At 43.0% G+C, this 17,295-nt stretch overlaps 1 protein-coding gene across 2 annotated transcripts in view; it reads left to right on the forward strand.

The window, feature by feature from the left end:
* HECW2 (HECT, C2 and WW domain containing E3 ubiquitin protein ligase 2) overlaps positions 1 to 17,295 on the forward strand; it is a 218,319-nt gene that overhangs the window by 177,987 nt on the left and 23,037 nt on the right. For both annotated transcript variants that reach the window (XM_019553986.1, XM_019553987.1), the window contains exons 19-21: positions 119 to 239; positions 7,842 to 7,955; positions 15,056 to 15,208. In XM_019553986.1, coding sequence (XP_019409531.1) covers positions 119 to 239; positions 7,842 to 7,955; positions 15,056 to 15,208 — 388 coding nt within the window. The remainder of the gene's footprint in view (positions 1 to 118; positions 240 to 7,841; positions 7,956 to 15,055; positions 15,209 to 17,295) is intronic.

Below are 17,295 nucleotides of genomic sequence, written 5' to 3' on the forward strand. Positions count from 1 at the left end.
AAGATTATTTTAAACAAGCATATTGCATGCCTTTGGTCAATACAAAGGAATCTTACTTTTTCTAAAACACCGAACATGATGCTTTGCACAGTTATAGTTTCTCCTCTCATTTCTGCAGGTACTCAGCGTGCCAATGCCCGAGCTCCAGCTCCTTATAAAAGAGATTTTGAAGCCAAGCTGAGGAACTTCTACAGGAAGCTAGAGACTAAAGGATATGGACAAGGCCCAGGGAAGCTAAAGTATGTGAAAGCCTCTTATAAATTAGTATTATTATTTGACACTCACAGGCAGGCAGAATGTCTTACCTTGTGAGTGTACAGTGTATAAGCCCCTTCCCACCAAGAAGAACAGTGGTAGCATAGGGACTCTTACATTTACTGAATCAAGTGGAAAGTTTATTATAAGGTACTTAGGGCCGGGGTTGTCAACTGCAGGTACGTGAGAAGGCGGTAAGCGCAGGCGGGTGGGCGGGGACGGAGTGGTGCCACACTCCATCCTGCTTGGTGTCTGGTCGCGCGCCCTCCCCTTCTCTCCCCCCTGCTCCACGTCCGGCCGCCAGGAGTACACTGACCCAAAAAAGTTGAAAGCTCATGACCTGTGGCCATCATCCCACTCTTAATAGAAAACACAGCATATTCTGCTCCATGTTCTCCTTCCAACTCTTGTATTGTAATATAAACATGATTTCCACTGCAGCAGCAGTGCACTGAAAAGTACTGCATGAAGTGCTAGGTTTTGGAACAGTTCCTTTACAGCAGTTACTATGGGTCGAATAACTTTTTCTTGATCATTCACAAAAACAATTATGCTTTTATAATATATATCTTTATGTTGATTAAATCTACATTAAATAGTACTGTACTTGCATACATTCCAAAGAATGCACAAAAAAAAAGTTTCAAATCAAGATCTCCAGATATAGGTTTGCCACAGTGGAGGCCTCATAAGCCGCGTTAACTATCCAACCATGAATTTTCATGAATATAGAGCGTCTAATCACATATAGTTAATGCTGAAAGATCATCATCACAAGATATCTGCCTGGTTTAAAAGATGACTGGGCCATGTAACATTTGTGATTGGGAAACTCTTATAATTTAAACAAATCAAAACCAACTTTTAGTAAAACAAGTATTTTTCCCCCCAAAACCCCAGATCCAGCTGTAGGACACTGGAACCATTATATTTTTTTAATGATACTGTCTTTAAAATAAGAAAAACATATTTTTTTTATCCACTCAATCATTTTTGCTCACTGTCGGCGGGAGGGAGCAGTCAAAGTAGCCACCACCTCCCCGTGTCGGGACCGCTTACCGGTAGCCAAGGGAGTGGCTCACCTGCAGTTGGACGTCTGACTGCGCTCGCCTCGCCTGCCACAACTTTGATGATAATACTTATAGGTTCAGATGGTCCGGCGTGTGTCGTCCAGAAGTGAGACTCCTTTGCTTCTCGCGGGTCCCGCGTTGATGAGGGCTCTGCCACTCCTCCACCCTTGCCCGTTCCGCCAGGAGGTGACCGCTTATCTGAGCAGACCCCAGGCTGGGTTTCATTCGAATTGTCCGTAAAAGAAATGCAAGGATCAACACAAAAAGGCTAGGGCCAGGGATGTCCTAGAGGGTGGGGTCTGCTTCGACCTTCAGCAGACGACCCCCAATGTTCCCGTGGATGCCATGGGGGCTGAAACCCCTTTTTTACCTCCCCTTGAAATCTTCAGCCCTCCCTAGCACTCCTTGGGGTGGCTCTGCCCCTCGCTATAGGAGCCGCAGGCTCACAGCCCGTGCTCCTATGTTACTGTTTATGAGGTAACTGGTCCCTGCCAGGTTCCGGCCGCTCCTGGCAGCGTCAAGCAGTCCTCAGCCCCACTGGGCCGACTGTCCGGGCTCACCAGCCCTGCTGGGGCTTGCGCTTACCCCAAAAGGTCCTGCCGCATCTCTGGACGGGTCACAGCCGCCTGAGTGTGCTCTCTCCGGTGGCAGCTCCTCCGCTGTCTCCTTCCGGTTCCGCTCCCCTGCTGGCCGGCTCCGGCTCTTCCTTTATGCCGGGTCTGGTCATCCCAGCTCCTCCCTCCTCCCGGCACCTGAACGAGCTGAGTTCCCGCCCAACATTTTGGGCCGGGGTGCGCATGTTCAGCATAATTGCGCCTGGGCAGGGAGCCTCGGAGCCCGCCGGCTCCTTCTGTCCCTCACACTCACGTTTTCCAGAAGCATTCACTTTTGGAATAAGTCTAGACTTTGATTATTATAACTGGAAAGGTGAATACTACTCAGAGTTGTCAACAACTGAAATGGGGTTAGAATGGAACTGCTTAGGCAACCTGTTAAGTCTGCAGAGGTTGGAAATGTTCCAGCTGCAATATATTTGATTAAAAAAATTAAAAAGTAAGCTATAAAAGTCTTGGCATGAACATTCTGGGAAATGGAACATAGCCATGTTTAAAAAGTATGTGGTATACATGTATACTTCTGCTGGTTTTCTTGTATTTGTGAATTACACAAATGTTTCTGGCGAGAGTACAATATTATAACATGGATTTTAAACAGAAGAAATGAAACAATCCCTTATTTTGCTGCAATATAAATTTATATATATAGATATAAATATATTGCTGCAACTATATACTTTTAAATTGATTGTTTGCTTCCAAGGTACTTTTCATTTTACTGGATATAATTAAATCATAAAGTCATAGAATCATAGAAAATTAGGGGTGGAAGGGACCTCAGAATGTCATCAGCTCCAACTCCCTGCTCAAGCAGGACCATCCCCATAATGCCAGCCTCAGCTTTATCTAGCTGGAGATTACGCAACCTCTGTGTTTCAGTGCTTTATAACTCTCCTAGTGAGACAGTCTTTTCTAAAATCTAACTTAAACTTGAGATCATTGCTCTTTGTTCTGTCATCTGCCACCATTGAGAACAGTTTAGCTCCTTCCTCTTTGTAACCACCCTTCAGGTAGTTGAAGGCTGTTATTAAATCCCCCTCAGTCTTCTATTCTCCAGACTAAATAATCCCAGTTCCCTCAGCATCTTCTTATAAGTCCTGTGCCCCAACCCACGAACCACTTTCATTGCCTTCTGCTGGACTGTCTCCCATTTGTCCACATCCTTCCTGTAGTGGGGGGCCCAAAACTGGACACAGTACTCCAGATGTGGCATCACCAGTGCAGAATAGGGAAGAATTACTTCCCTTGACCTGCTGGCAGTGCTCCTACTAATCCAGTCCAGTATGCCATTAGCCTTCTAACAAGGACATGCTGTTGGTTCATATTCAGTTTATTGTCCACTGCAACCCCCAGGTCCTTTTTCTGCAGAGCTGCTGCCTAGCCAGTCAGTCTGTACCAGATCATGGGATTGTTGCAGGACTTTGCACTTGTCCTTATTGAACCTCATGAAATTCCTTTTGGTTTCATCCTCCAATTTGTCTAGGTCTCTCTGAATCCCAGCCCTACCCTCCAGCATATCTACTACTCCCCACAGCTTGGTGTCATAGACAGACTTGCTGAGAATGCACTCCATCCCATGTTCCAGATCATTGATGAAGATATTGAACAAAACTGACCCCAAGACAAATCCCTGGGGCACTCCATTTAATACCAGCTGCCAAACTAGACATTGATTACTACCCGTGGAGCCTGATGATCCAGACAGTTTTCTTTCTGTCTTACAGTCCATTCATCCAACCTATGTTTCCTTAACTTGCTTGTGAGAATGTTGTGGGAGATCATATCAAAAGGTTTTTTTAAAGTCAAGGTATGCCTCTTCCACTGCTCTCTCCACATCCACAGAGCCAGTCATCTCATCAACCAATCAGGTTGGTCAGGCATGACTTGCCTTTGGTGAATCCATGTCAACTGTTCCTTATCAACTTCTTCTCCAAACTGCATTTCAAAATGGATTTCTTGAGAACCTGCTCTGTGATTTTTCCAGGGACTGAGGTGAGGCTGATTGGTCTGTATTTTCCAGGATCTTTGTCCTCCCCTTTCTTAAAGATGGGCACTATATTTGCCCTTTTCCAGTCATCTGGGACCTCTCCCAATTACCACCAGTTTTCAAAGATAATGGCCAGTAGCTCTTCAGTCACATCAACTGATATACCCTCAGCACACTCACATGCTTCGCATCCAGCCCCATGAACTTGTACAAATCCAATCTTTCTAAGTAGTCCCTGACCTCTTCTTTTGCCACTGCCAGCTGCTTACCTTATCCCCAAACTGTGCTGCCCAGTGCAGTAGTCTGGGAGCTGGCCTTGCCTATGAAGACTGAGGTAAAAAAGGCATTGAGAAGTTCAGTCTTTTCCACATAATCTGTTACTAGGTTGCCTCCCCCATTCAGTAAGGGACCCACACTTTCCCTGATCTTCCTTTTGTCGCTGAACTTCTTGTAAAGTCCTTCTTGTTACTCTTTATGTCCCTTGCTAGCTGCAATTCCAATTGCACTTTGGCCTTCCTGATTTCATCCTGGCATGCCCAAGAAATAATACTTCTCCCTAGCATTAGTCCAATTTCCACTTCTTGGAAGCTTCCTTTTTATGTTTTATCTCATTGAAGAGTTCCGTGCTAAGCCAAGCTGTTTTTCTGCCATAATTGCTAGTCTTCCTGTGCATCAGGATGGTTCATTCCTGTTCTCTCAGTAAGGTTTCTTTAAAATATAACCAGCTCTTCTGGATTTCTTTCCCCCTTAGGCTCACCTCCCAGGCAGTCCTACCCATCAGTTCCCTCAGTGAGTTGAAGTCTGCTTTTCTGAAGTCCAGGGTCCTTACTCTGCTGCTCTCCATCCTTCCTTTCCTCAGGATCTTGAATTTTATCATCTTGTGGTTTCTGCTGCCCAAGTTGCCATCCACTTCTACATCCCCCACCAATTCTTCCCTGTTTGTAAGCAGCAGGTCAAGCAGAGCACAGCCCCTAGTTGGCCTCTCCACTACTTGCACCAGGAGCTCGTCCCCAGTACTCTCCAAAAACTTCTTGGATCATCTGTGCAATCTGTATTGCCCTCCCAGTCGATATCAGGGTGACTGAAGTCCCCCATAAAAACAAAGGCCTGTGATCTGAAAACTTTTGCCATCTGTTTGAAGAAAGTCTCATCCACTTCCTCCTGGTCTGGTGTTCTACAGCAGACACCCACTATGACCTCACCTTTGTTGCTCTTCCCTCTGACCCTAACCCAGAGACTTTCAACAGACCTATCTGTAGGTCTGAGCATACTGGAGTGCTGAGCAATCATATAACTCTTTTACATGAAGTGCAACTCCTCCTCCTCTTCTTCCCTGCCTGCCCTTCCTGTACAGTTTATACCCATCCACCATGGCAATACTCCATCTGCAAGCTATCCCACCAAGTCTCTCTTATTCCAACCAAATCACAGTTCCATGTCTGTGCAAGGACTTCCAATTCTTCCTGCTTGTTTCCCAGGCTCCGTGCATTCATGTGCAGATACCTGAAGTATCTAGCTGGTTACCCTATTTTCTCAGGAAGAATAAGAAGGCCTCCCCTGTTGCCCCCTCCTGCTTGTGCTTCCTCCAGGTCACCCACTTCCCCACTTACCTCAGGGTTTTGATCTCCATCCTCTGGTGAACCTAGTTTAAAGCCCTCTTCACTATGTTAGTGAATCTGTCTGTAAAGCTGTTCTTTCCTCTGTTCATCAGGTGGATCTTATCTCTTCCTAGCAATCTTTCTTCTTGGAACAACATCCCGTGGTTGAAGAAGCAAGAACCCTGCTGGTGATACCATCTGCATAGCCATGCATTGATTTGTAGGATGTGTCTGGTGCTGCAAGGGGCCCTTCTCCTTGACTGGAAGGATCAAGGAGAACATCACCCCTTCATCCTTGCACCAGAACCCTGTAGCCATTTTTGATCTACTCATGGTGCCCCCTGGCAGTATCGTTGGTGCCCACAGAGATGAGCAGCTTGGGGTAGTTGTCAGAGGGCAAGATGAGTCTCAATAAGCCTTCCATGACATCTTGGTTCTGAGCTCTAGGCAAGCAGCGGACCCCCTGGGACAACAGGTCAGGTCACCAGATGGATGCTTCCACCCCCTGCAGAAGGGAGTCTCCAACCACCACCACCTGTCACTTCCTCTTGGTGGCAGTAGTCTCGGTCCTCCCAAACTTGGGGATGTCTGGCCTGGCCTCTTTCATTGATGGAACATCCTCCTCCTCCTCTGTTGCTGGGGCTCCATATCTGTGTCCAGGTAAACTGCTGCAGGTGGGGATGAAGACTACTGTGCGCTGCTAGAGGTCACAAGTTTCCAACTTCCTGGAATGCATGTTCTCTTCTTCTCTACCGCCTCCTCTGGCAGTCCTTCCTCCGCAGTCCTAGAGATCTCCAGCATTGAAGCGATGAACTCATTGTGGTGGAGGATGCCTCAGAGCTGCACTACCTCCTCCTATAGCTCTCTTGCCTGCTCCCTTAGGGACACCACCTAAAAAGGTGCATTGCAGGCACTCCCCTATCAGGCTGTCACTGGAAGGATCCTGTAATATGCAGTCTCCACAGCACCAAGCCAGGACCTAGGTAGAAGCAGTCCTGCCTGGACAGACATCTCACAGGTGCAAGCAAAGGAGGAACTGACAGTGGCAATGGCTCAGGCATTGCAATATCCTCTAGCCATCTCTCTGGGTCTCTTAAATCCATTGCCTCCCTCTTCATGCCCCTCTCTCCAAGCAGACCTGCCCTAGCAAATTTCCTTGTAACCTGGCCTGTTCACTGTTCCTTGGTCTTGAAAGGTTCCCTTTTCCCTGATAACCTGCTTCCTGTCACCATGCTTAAGTGACAGAGAGAGTTTCTGGGCAAACTCCCTAGGGAACCTCCCACTTGCTCAGGGCTCTAGTTAAACAAGGACGCCTAAGTTTTGATCTAACTCCTCAGTTTGAGTTGCTTGTGCTAAATGTACATAGGTTAATTACTCTTATTTGAGGATAAAACTTACCTTAATGACTCCCCTTCAAAGAGGGGGGCAACAAAGTGACCACCTGTGAATTGACTTGTGGTGTGCTTGCAGACTGCCCTGTTTGGTGCTCCTGTTCTCTTACCTATTTTCATGTGCAGATAAATTACTTAGTGTTTCAGACAGCAGCAATAATAAAAAATAATTTAAGATATTATATTTACTGTACTTATCACTCGATTTTCCATGGGAAGCCAATGCTGCAAAAAATACTTTGGCCAAGGAGAGAAATGTTCAGCTCTTTGTAAGATTATTTTGCCTAGACCTCATGATTTTTTTCCCCTTTCTACACTTTTCCAGTAATCATGTAATTACACTTTTACATTCAGCGTTGAATTCAGTTCTTGGAAAAATATCTGTCATTCTTCCTGGCATTCCTTGCTACCCAGATAAACCTGTTCTTTGGATAAATACAGGATATTAGTTTTCAGGCCTGTCATTCAGAATCTTTCACCAAATTTGCCTTGTGTATTGCACTAGATAGATTTCCAAATGAAGTACTAGATTCTCATGTACAATAAGGCCATTTTGCATAGCGCTGGCATTGAAAAGGATTTTTTAAATTAAGTGCAGTGCCCATTTTAAGAGGGTGTTGTGTCCTTTTTAAGACCCCTTTAGGTGGCCAGAAGACTGTAAAGCAACTTTCGATATAAATGAGAATTGGTCTTGAAAAATGTTAAAACAATATTTCTTCATTCAGGAAACATTTTAATTTATTCAAAAGTCTATCCAAGAAGAACATAGACTACCAAGCACAAGCTGCTAAATCTGTATTAAATGATCCCATGAAACTGAAAATAAATGCTGTTGGTAGCAGTTGTTTTATTACCTCTTACTGTAAGTGGATGGTTTCTGATACAGTTCCATTAAGTGAATTGCTGAAAATTATCTTGTGCAGGTTAATCATCAGAAGAGACCACTTGCTGGAAGATGCCTTTAACCAGATTATGGGTTACTCAAGAAAAGACCTACAGAGAAATAAACTCTATGTCACGTTTGTTGGGGAGGAAGGGTGAGTAGAAGAGGGAAGTAAGCATGAACACAATGTTTATACTATGTTTTGCAGCTGTGCTTGGCTCTTTTACCACCTATTGTGGTCTAGAGTGAAAAGAGGAAGGATTGTGGTCAGGAAATGCCACATACATAAGCCTAGAACCAACAGCTGTTCAGAATGATTTCTTTGGCTTCTTAAAATGTTAAGCTTTTTGTAATGCACAGCTTTTATAGTGTAAAGCTTTTTATAAAACTTTTCAGAAGTTAGGTGTACGTTTCTATGGAGGGTTTGCCAATGTATGTCTCAGTGTCACCAGGAAAGCAGAAAAAAACTTAGTTCTCACGTTTTCCGTATTTCTTTTATCTCTGTTAATTCTATGTTTTTCTAATACATAGCACAAACTTTTGTGGACTGAGCTTCAGCCCACAAAACCTTGTGCTATATCTATCTAGCTAAGTGTCTGTCTACCTACTTTGGTTAGGCTATAAGGTGCAAATTTACCCAGCCACTTGATTTCAGACTAACATGTCTAACTACGTTTCAACTCTTACCATAAGAGGCAGATGGTCCTTTGCAAGGTCAGGGTCTTATATCACAAACAAAACTTTCCAGTGGTCTGCTGCTATCTGTTAAATAAACAAAAGTATTCCTAACATCTCACAGCCATAGCAGCAGATGCTTAGCCTGTGGCTGAGAGAATGCTGATGTGTTGGAGAGCTTGGAAGTTTTGCATTATGAGGCCAGATTAAGAAATTGATCTGATTTCCTTTCTCCAAATGAAACTTGAATGGTGAACTGCTTTCTGTCTTCAGATTTTAGTTCTTTTGCTTTTTGGCCCCTCTATGTTTTTAAAGCCTTTAATTTCATACGACACAAAGGGACTAATCTGACCAGACTTTGTCACTGTACAAGAGCCCTAGCAGTATAACCTGATACAGTTCAGTAGCACAAAAGAAGAGCAGCCCACTGTGGTCCACATCCTTTGCCTTGCACCACTCGCACAGTAAGTGAAGATGATACAGAGAGATAGAATAAGGGAGGAACATGTCTAAAAGACCAGCCATTTAGAGGATCTTCTGTCCTTCACATTGTGGTGAAGAGGAATAGAGAGTTGTTTCAGTCAAAACCTATAGTAGGTTCTGCAGCTATACCAACATCCGACTCAGAGGAATCTGTTCCCCCATCCCTGCAATTTCTGTGTAGTTCAGCTGCTGTGACAAGGTGCAGGCTGGCCTGAGAATATGGCTCATGTATCTGGTTTTTCAAATCCTCACACTTGCAAATAAATACACATTTCCTTGCGTACTTGGAATTCTCAGTTATTGGAAAAAGATCAGTTTTGTATTTAACTGTCCATTTGTATACAGATATCTTTTTTTATTCTCACAGCTATAGCTCAAGGTTAGGATCTTTTATGGGCCTGATTAACTTTACTGTAAATATATACATAAGTTTATTCTCTCATATTTCAGAGATTTGTTTACTTTTGTTATAGAAACTGGTGTAAAATACATCCTGACCCAGTGGTAGGGTGTTTGCAGTTGTTTGTTAATAGCCTGTAGGATGTTCCAAAGACTTGTATTGATCCTGGTGCAGTAAAAGCAACTTGTGCACCATTAGATAAATTCTCCTTTAAAAAGCCCTAAGATTTGTAGTGTGTTTAAGTGTAACCTTAAAAGCCTAATTTTAAGAAGTAAAGCTTTCCAATAAAATGTGGTGGTCTCTGGCCGCAACTGTGGGCTTGTTGATAAAGATAATTTTACCACATCAATACAGATTGATAGATAATTTTGATCCAAGCAAAACTCCAGGCCAATAATTGGGAGGGTTGGTGCAGTACAAAACTGAAAGTGTATTGATAACACAGGATTCAGGCACAGGTACTGGGCCTACTCCAAAGAGTGATGTTGGCCTTAATTTTCACAACTATCAACTTCAATCAAACTTTAAACATAAAGCAAAAAGAATGAAAATCATACATGAAAGAGAGAACTGAGTTAATAATACAAATATAAGGCCAAGAAGATTATTTTCCTTCATCAGACCACATTAGGATGTTACTTTTCAAAACATGGAATGACTCAGTGGCCTGGATGAGGGGGCCATATAATACACATTTTTCCTTTCTCCCCTTACAGCCAGTCTATACAACACATCCTTGTTTAAAGTAAAGAAGGGGTTAATTATGAGTAACATCAAATTGAATTGACATCAGTCATCCGCTTACAAGTGTATGTTTTGAATGACGAAAGGATGTGTGCAAACAAATCTTGTTTCATCTCAGATTGTGCAAGGATATGTATCATAGAGCTCATTTGGTTACACGTAGGAGGATGGGTTGAGGCAATGGAAGGAGTCATAGGAGAAGTGTTCAGAGAAGCATATCTTCCCATCCAATCTCTACTTTTTTGCTGCAATTTTTCTTTATAACATTGGGGAAGGAATTTAATCTGGCATTTCTGTGGCCCTGGAAATCTTAAGTCAGTAATGAAATCCTCACTGTATGTACATAATATTTTGATTAATTCTAGGTCTGTTTGCCTAGTAGTTAGGGTAATTTAAATCTCACCGTTGCTATTTGCACAATTTTAAGATGAATCTTACGATAGCTGGTGTTTTTCTTAAATCCTCAGTTGCTTGAGTACATGAAGCTCTCTATTCAGTCTTTTAAAGTAAGTTTCTACCCTTTATGTTAACAAAGCAAGCTTGCAAATGTGGCCTGCGTGTTCAGAACCACATGGGAAATAAAAGAACCTCAGATGTATATATTTTTTTCTAAATTTAATTATTTTTAAGTAAAATGCATGATTTTGCAGTTCTGCCACAAGAGTGTTGGGTGTGGGTGCGCATATACATGTGGAGCTGGTAAGCAACCACATGGGCTTGGATTTGCTATGGACATTAAACATAACAGTATCATCTGTCTATCCTAGATATTTTTAAGTAAACCTGTCATTGTGGTATGTATGTCTTAATTAATGGACAATTATTTGTTTTGGGTCTTCTAAAATGACAGAAGAATGTAAGGATGATTGATGGCATCTAAAAATATGGTGTAAGATCCTTACCCCAGATGTGGCCCCTTTATACCAAGGACAAAACAGTATAAACAGTATAAAAGTCCCTGTTTCACTAACGGGAGAAGGCCCCTGGTTCAGTACTGTGGAGACAGCTTTAAGATTTGCTCCCAAAGTCTCTCCCCAAGTACACAGTTAGGGGATATGCTCCAAGGCAGTGGTGTCCCTTAGTACACACAAGTTTCTGGGAAGTACTATGGTACATAGGTCAACATAGTCCAATGGGCCCACTGGCCTTTTTAGGTTACACCAGTGGTCTCTCTAGCATCAGGGTGAGGGAGACTTGCCAGCCACTTAAAGTTACTTTAGGACTTCCTGGACCCTTAAAGGTGGTGCTCAGAATCTCACCCATGATAAATCCAAAACATTGTTTTTCTTAAAAAATTGAAATTTCCTGCTCAATTAAGGTCACTTGAAAAACAGCAAATCTTTTATCCCAGCTAATGGCTCTAGTAGCACAGTCTCTTCTTTGTGTCAATTAGTGGGTTTATACGGACTGGTAATGGTTTAAAATATTAAGCAGTGCTCCCAGAAGCGAAGAAGCCTGCTGCCAACCACAATGCTTCTGCTTTTGAATCCTCAGATGCCTCCTCCTTATGCAGCTGTTGTGTGGCTGCATGCCTCGTGTATAAAGTGACCTAAGTGCCAAGTCTTTAGTTGTAGGATAAACCTAACTGACAAAACAGGAATGTAATGATTGATCCTCTGACATGAGTCATATTAATCCTGTGTACAAAAGGAGCGCTGTGAAATGGCTGGAGTTAGCTCAAGCACAAAGATAGTATTTTAATAGCTGCTCTGACAGCCCTGGAACTGCCTCAAGAGTTTACTGATTTAGCCTGTGTGGCAACACATATCCTCGGTCTGGTGTTCAGGCTGTCGTGTCCTTCTGAGTTTGAGGGTGGTGCCCACATCTTCTGTCAGGGTGAGAGACCTGGGAGCTTAATTGAGCCCACAGGCTTCTGATTGACTGGGGGAGGATATTCTTCCTTCAGTAGGGCACCAGTGGCTTTATTTGCAGTTCAGCAATGGACTTTATACCACCTCTTATCCTTACAGGTTACTCTGCTTTTTAGATGATTGCTGAAAGCTAAAGTTTTAGAAAAGAGTGGCAGAAACATGATGCTGCAGCTGATCCTTTGTGATAGAGGGTTTTTTTTCATTCTTTTGCTGTTAGCATCTGGAGGTAAAAAGAATTTCTTTGCCTCCACCATACAATCCAGGGGGTCCGTAGGCAGCCTGTGCAGGTTGGTGATCGTTCTAGGTAGTCTGAGCTCTCTTTGCCAACTAAATCAATCAAGATCTTTCTGTTGTGAGGAAAAGTTTTATATTGCTTGGTGGACAAAATCTCTGAGATTCATATTGCACTTGTAGCATCTCTGAGGATGGGACAGTAATTTCCAGACACTATGGCTTCTCTCCTTGAGTTTCTGCCGCTGTCACGGCTATACTTGAGATATAACTATGCCCCATAAATTGCTGTGTATTATCTCTTTCTACTGGGAGCTCCACTTAGAGAGAATGGACTGCTTGCTTTCCTTAAGAAAGCATCTGTGCATTATTTGCTGAGAAAATGATTATTCAGTCTAAACAGTTGCTTTTGTGTCTCCTCCATTTCTAGAGAATACTGAAAAGTCAGGGTGAGTAAACTTTTGTGATATTCAAGTGCTTCAGGTTTCCTTGACTTTAATCTGATTACAGTTTGGGAATGACATGGTTAAATTGGTGAATGAAATTTAGAGATGAATTTGGTGCCCAGGCTGATGATAACAGATTTAATCAGCTGCTTTGAAAATGTTTGAAGTAGCGTTGACATTCCTGGGACTTTGGCAAAAATAAAGAATACCTGTCCTTTACTCTGTCAGAGAGATTCGAGTGTAGTTTTGCACCATTATTCTGTGAGAAGACACAGAAGAGTCTGTCTTGCCACCCCCCCCCCCATGTAATACGGATGTTAGGCTGTTTGGAAGGTTAGGGGAGAGTTAGTCACAATGGGATTAACCCAACTTGGTCTCCATCTACCAAGTTCTCTGTCTTTGTGGGTACTATGGCTTCCTTCACCTTTAAACTTTAAAATGTTGATGAATTTATGTTTATAAAGCTTTCTGTGATGAGGAAAGCATTCTTATTTATATTTATAGCTTGGGAACTGAAGTGAAATTAATTCTGTGCCCCACTCAGCTACAGAAGGGAACTGAACCCAGATCTCCTGTGTCCCAGTATAGTGCCTCAACTGTAAGACCATCCTTTGGCCTGGGCTAATGCCATTTGACACTTTGTCATTTGCCAGCAGCAGAGATATGAGCTGGTTAGTAGGTTCTCACTCCAGGAACAAATGAGGGATTACTGATGGGCTGGGAAAGCAAACAGAATATATGGCACAGACTACATTTGTTCTTCTGACCAAGGGTATGTTACCAGCCTATTTTTCCTCAAGTGGGTAGATGCAAAGCTACTGTTTGAGAATCAAATTCAAGACCACATGGTTCTTTTTTATATGGATCTTGCTGTCATTACCATCTGTACCTTTGTCACTTTGAGACTAGACTACTGCATTGTGAATTATATGAGGTTATGTCTTAAATCTATTCAGGAACTGAAATTGATGGAGGGTCCAGCCCCAGGTTAAGCTGGTTTTTGCTCTGTGAACAGATTATACTGATCCTCTAGAATTTGCCCTACTTGCTTTTTGCTTTCCAGGTAGATCCTTCAGATTTTGGTTTTGACATATATTTACATAGCCTGACAGCTGTCTTCCTTTTGAGTCATGTTGCTGCAGTTAGCAGATGTGCTTGAGCCAAAACTTCCTTTTTTGAACTGCAAAGAATATCTGATCAGGCATCCCACACAGAGCACTCATAGCATTGGCATCCACCTTGATCTGAAATAGCCTTTGAAATGCTCAGATTTATGGAAGGAGGGAATAGGATGAATGCTGGCATTTTTAAAGGGTGGAATATATAATGAAAACTCTTTTTGGAAGGGAATCTGGTTATTTTGTAAGGGGCAGAATCATGATATTAAATATCATTATTCTACATTTTTAATGACTAATGGCATCCAAAGTTATGTCCCAGTTCATATATTTATATATCAAAATATAACTTGTATATTGATATATCAAAATAAGAAAAAAGATACATAGCCATACATACAGTTCAAAGTGTGTCCTTGTGAGTTATATAATCATTAACTGTTGAATATTAGCTGTGTATCAAATAACTGTTTTCACTCTTACCAGGTACAGACTCTCCTTTAAAGTGTAACGTCTACCTTTTTTGTGAGTTTTATCTTTGTACTGGGGCTAATTATGGTTCCTGAGGTACAGAAGGTTCTTTATGTTCCTTGTTTGGGGTTATAATAATTCACATTCACTGTGGAAAAGCCCCTAGCTTTCCATTTTTCACCTTTCCAGAAGTATTAACCTTATACATATTATGCTCCAATTGTGACCCTGGGGGAAATGGCAGGACTGCAAGCTCATCCTTAATGCTGTTTCAGCAGTGAGACTCTTCAGCCTGTGTGTAATCATGTTACTCAGAGAATGCATTTCCTTCAGTGCCTGCTAGTTCAAGATTGCTGTTTCTAATAAACAAAGTTGATAAATAACCACCATATTCCCTAAGAATAAATAAAGTTTTTTAGATCAGGGAAGACAAAGCAATTATTTGATTTACAATTATATTTCTCAGGACAAAACCCATTGGGTTGTTCTTATAGTTCCCAATTTGTGAAAACAAAATACGATTTTCTTAATTTTTCAACTTTGGACTAACAGTGGCTTTTTTATTTTGTACACTGTACATACAAGAGATTTCTGCTTTTCCTTTACCTTTCCTTTCTATTACATCTCAACACTAGACTGTAATATACTAAATGAAGCCTTCAGTGATGATTGTTTGTATTTTACTTAGGAGGATTCCACTCAATAGAAGTGACAGGGTGTTAGAAAAGCCTAGCATATATGTTTAAGGAATACAGATTGTAGAAGAAACCATTTGTGTAAAATAAATCCTTTGTATTAACTTTATTTTTGTAAAGGTTGGATTACAGTGGACCTTCAAGAGAATTTTTTTTCCTGGTGTCCAGAGAACTCTTCAATCCATATTATGGTTTATTCGAATATTCAGCCAATGATACCTACACAGTTCAAATAAGTCCCATGTCTGCTTTTGTGGACAATCACCATGAGTGGTAAGAATTATTTTTTTAATCTTAATTTTAATTTTTTTTCTATTGTCCCCATTTGCAAAGAATCAGCTCATACGTAATCAGACGTGTGCTATGGAATTTTATCTTTTTAACCAATAGTAGTCAAATAATTGCATTTCTTTAGACTCTCCTCACTGGTTTTTCTCGAGTTGGTTTTAAATGATATTTCTCATCAGGTCAGCAAAGCTGACTTTTCTCTAATGTGCATTGTGGGATTGGTTCACAATATGAAATGCCATGCAGCTTTTGCACAAGCAGTCACTTCACCCAAGTTACTTCATTATCAGCCCTTTGTGAATGAAAAATAGACTAGTTTAGTCAGCTCAGTGAATACGGGGAGATTTCAGCTGCATGTCATAGTTTAGGATTTCTCTACCAATACAGATCATATCCAGCAAGGCATTTGATCTCTGTTGGAGGAAATGCTATGAAATCTTGTTCTTGTGATAAAGCAGTCAGTAGTAAATATAAAAGTGTCTGGATCAAGAGGCACTTTATATAACCTTTAAAACATGAGGTCAGGATCTACAATGAGGGATCTGAAGACAATCAGAGAAAAAAATGAAAGGTTGTGTAGTTAGTTTCTTTAAAATTAATTAATGGTAGTATTAAGAGTGCTGCTCTAGCCATGATGGTCTAGAAATTATGCAAGAAGCAAGGATTTGTCAGGGTGATAAGTTTTGCTGGAACAAGTAGATAGTTAGATTCTTCATCAGGAATGTCTTGCATTCAAAAGCTTGTCTAACTCTATCCCAACTATACAGGTGGTCCAATAAGAGACACAGGTATCCCTTGATTTATGTGAGTTCTTTATATGCGAATTCACTCTTATGCGATGAGCATATTTAGACCCATAATTCATTATATGCAATTTAATTTGCTCTTATGCAATCAGCATAGATGCCCCCCGACCCAAGCAGGTAAGTCTGTGTGGGGAGGAGAAAGGGCCATGGCTTCACTCACCCCAGCCCCGGCTGCAGTGGCCCCGGGAGTGGCCAGCACCAGTGGCTTGCAGCCACTGGGCTGCACTGTGCTCCGCTTGTCCCCCTGTGCCTGGGCTCATCCCAGCTCCTGGGCTGTGCTGTGTCATGATGCAGGCAGCTGGTGTCGGCTGCTCCAGCACAGGCTGGCATGAGTGTGGACAAGCGGAGCCCCAGGCAGCATGGGACGCAGCATTCACCCCAGCCCTGGCTGCAGCGGCCAGCTGCCTGCAGGCTCTGGGCTGCATCGTGCTCCACCTGTCCCCACTCACTTCTGTTCCTGAGCTGCACCGTGCCCTGGTGCAGGTAGCTGGCATTGGCCACTCCTGGGACTGCTGCAGCAGGAACTGGGGTGAGTGGGGACAGACAGCCCCAGGGGGTTCAGGGCATGGTGCAGCCCAGCGGCTACAGGCAACTGATTTCGGCTGTTCCTGGGGCTGCTGCTGCGGCAGGGACTGGGGTGAGTGCTACTCCCCTTGCCACCCAGGGCTCCACTTGCCTGCACTCACCCCTGCTCATGCTGGATCGGCCCCAGGAGCAGCCGACACCAGCTGCCTGCACCAGGGCATGGCGCAGCCCAGGAGTAGAGGTGAGTGGGAACAGGTGAAGCCCAGGCACTGGGGGCAGGCAGAGCACAGTGTAGCCCAGGAGCTGCAGGCAGCTGACACTGGCCACTCCCAAGGCTGCTGCAGCCAGGGCTGGGGTGAGTGCTGCTCTGTTCCCTCTGCTTTGCTGTCTTGTGCAACCCCAGGAGTGGCACCCCTCCCCCCACCCCTTCCCTAGTCCTAGCCTCCCTCCCTCTCCACCATGGGAACCTATCCCTATTTGTTACATTGTAAAGTGGGTTCGATTTATGCGAATTTGATTTATCCACTGTTCTCTAGGAACGCATATGTAGCATAAATCGAGGGAAACCTGTATAACCCTAAGAAATCCTTGCCTCTTTAAAACTAAGGCCATTTTTTACATAAACCAGCTTTCCTGATTAAGGGCCCAACTCTCAGCAGATACAGATCAGTGCATCTCTGTAAAAGTCAGTGAATCTGGATCTAAGCACTTAAATTACAGCAACTCTGGGATGGCGGTTAT

The sequence above is a fragment of the Crocodylus porosus genome, unplaced genomic scaffold, assembly GCF_001723895.1.
Source record: "Crocodylus porosus isolate Cpor-Errol unplaced genomic scaffold, CroPor_comp1, whole genome shotgun sequence".
NCBI classification, from domain to species: Eukaryota; Metazoa; Chordata; order Crocodylia; family Crocodylidae; genus Crocodylus; species Crocodylus porosus.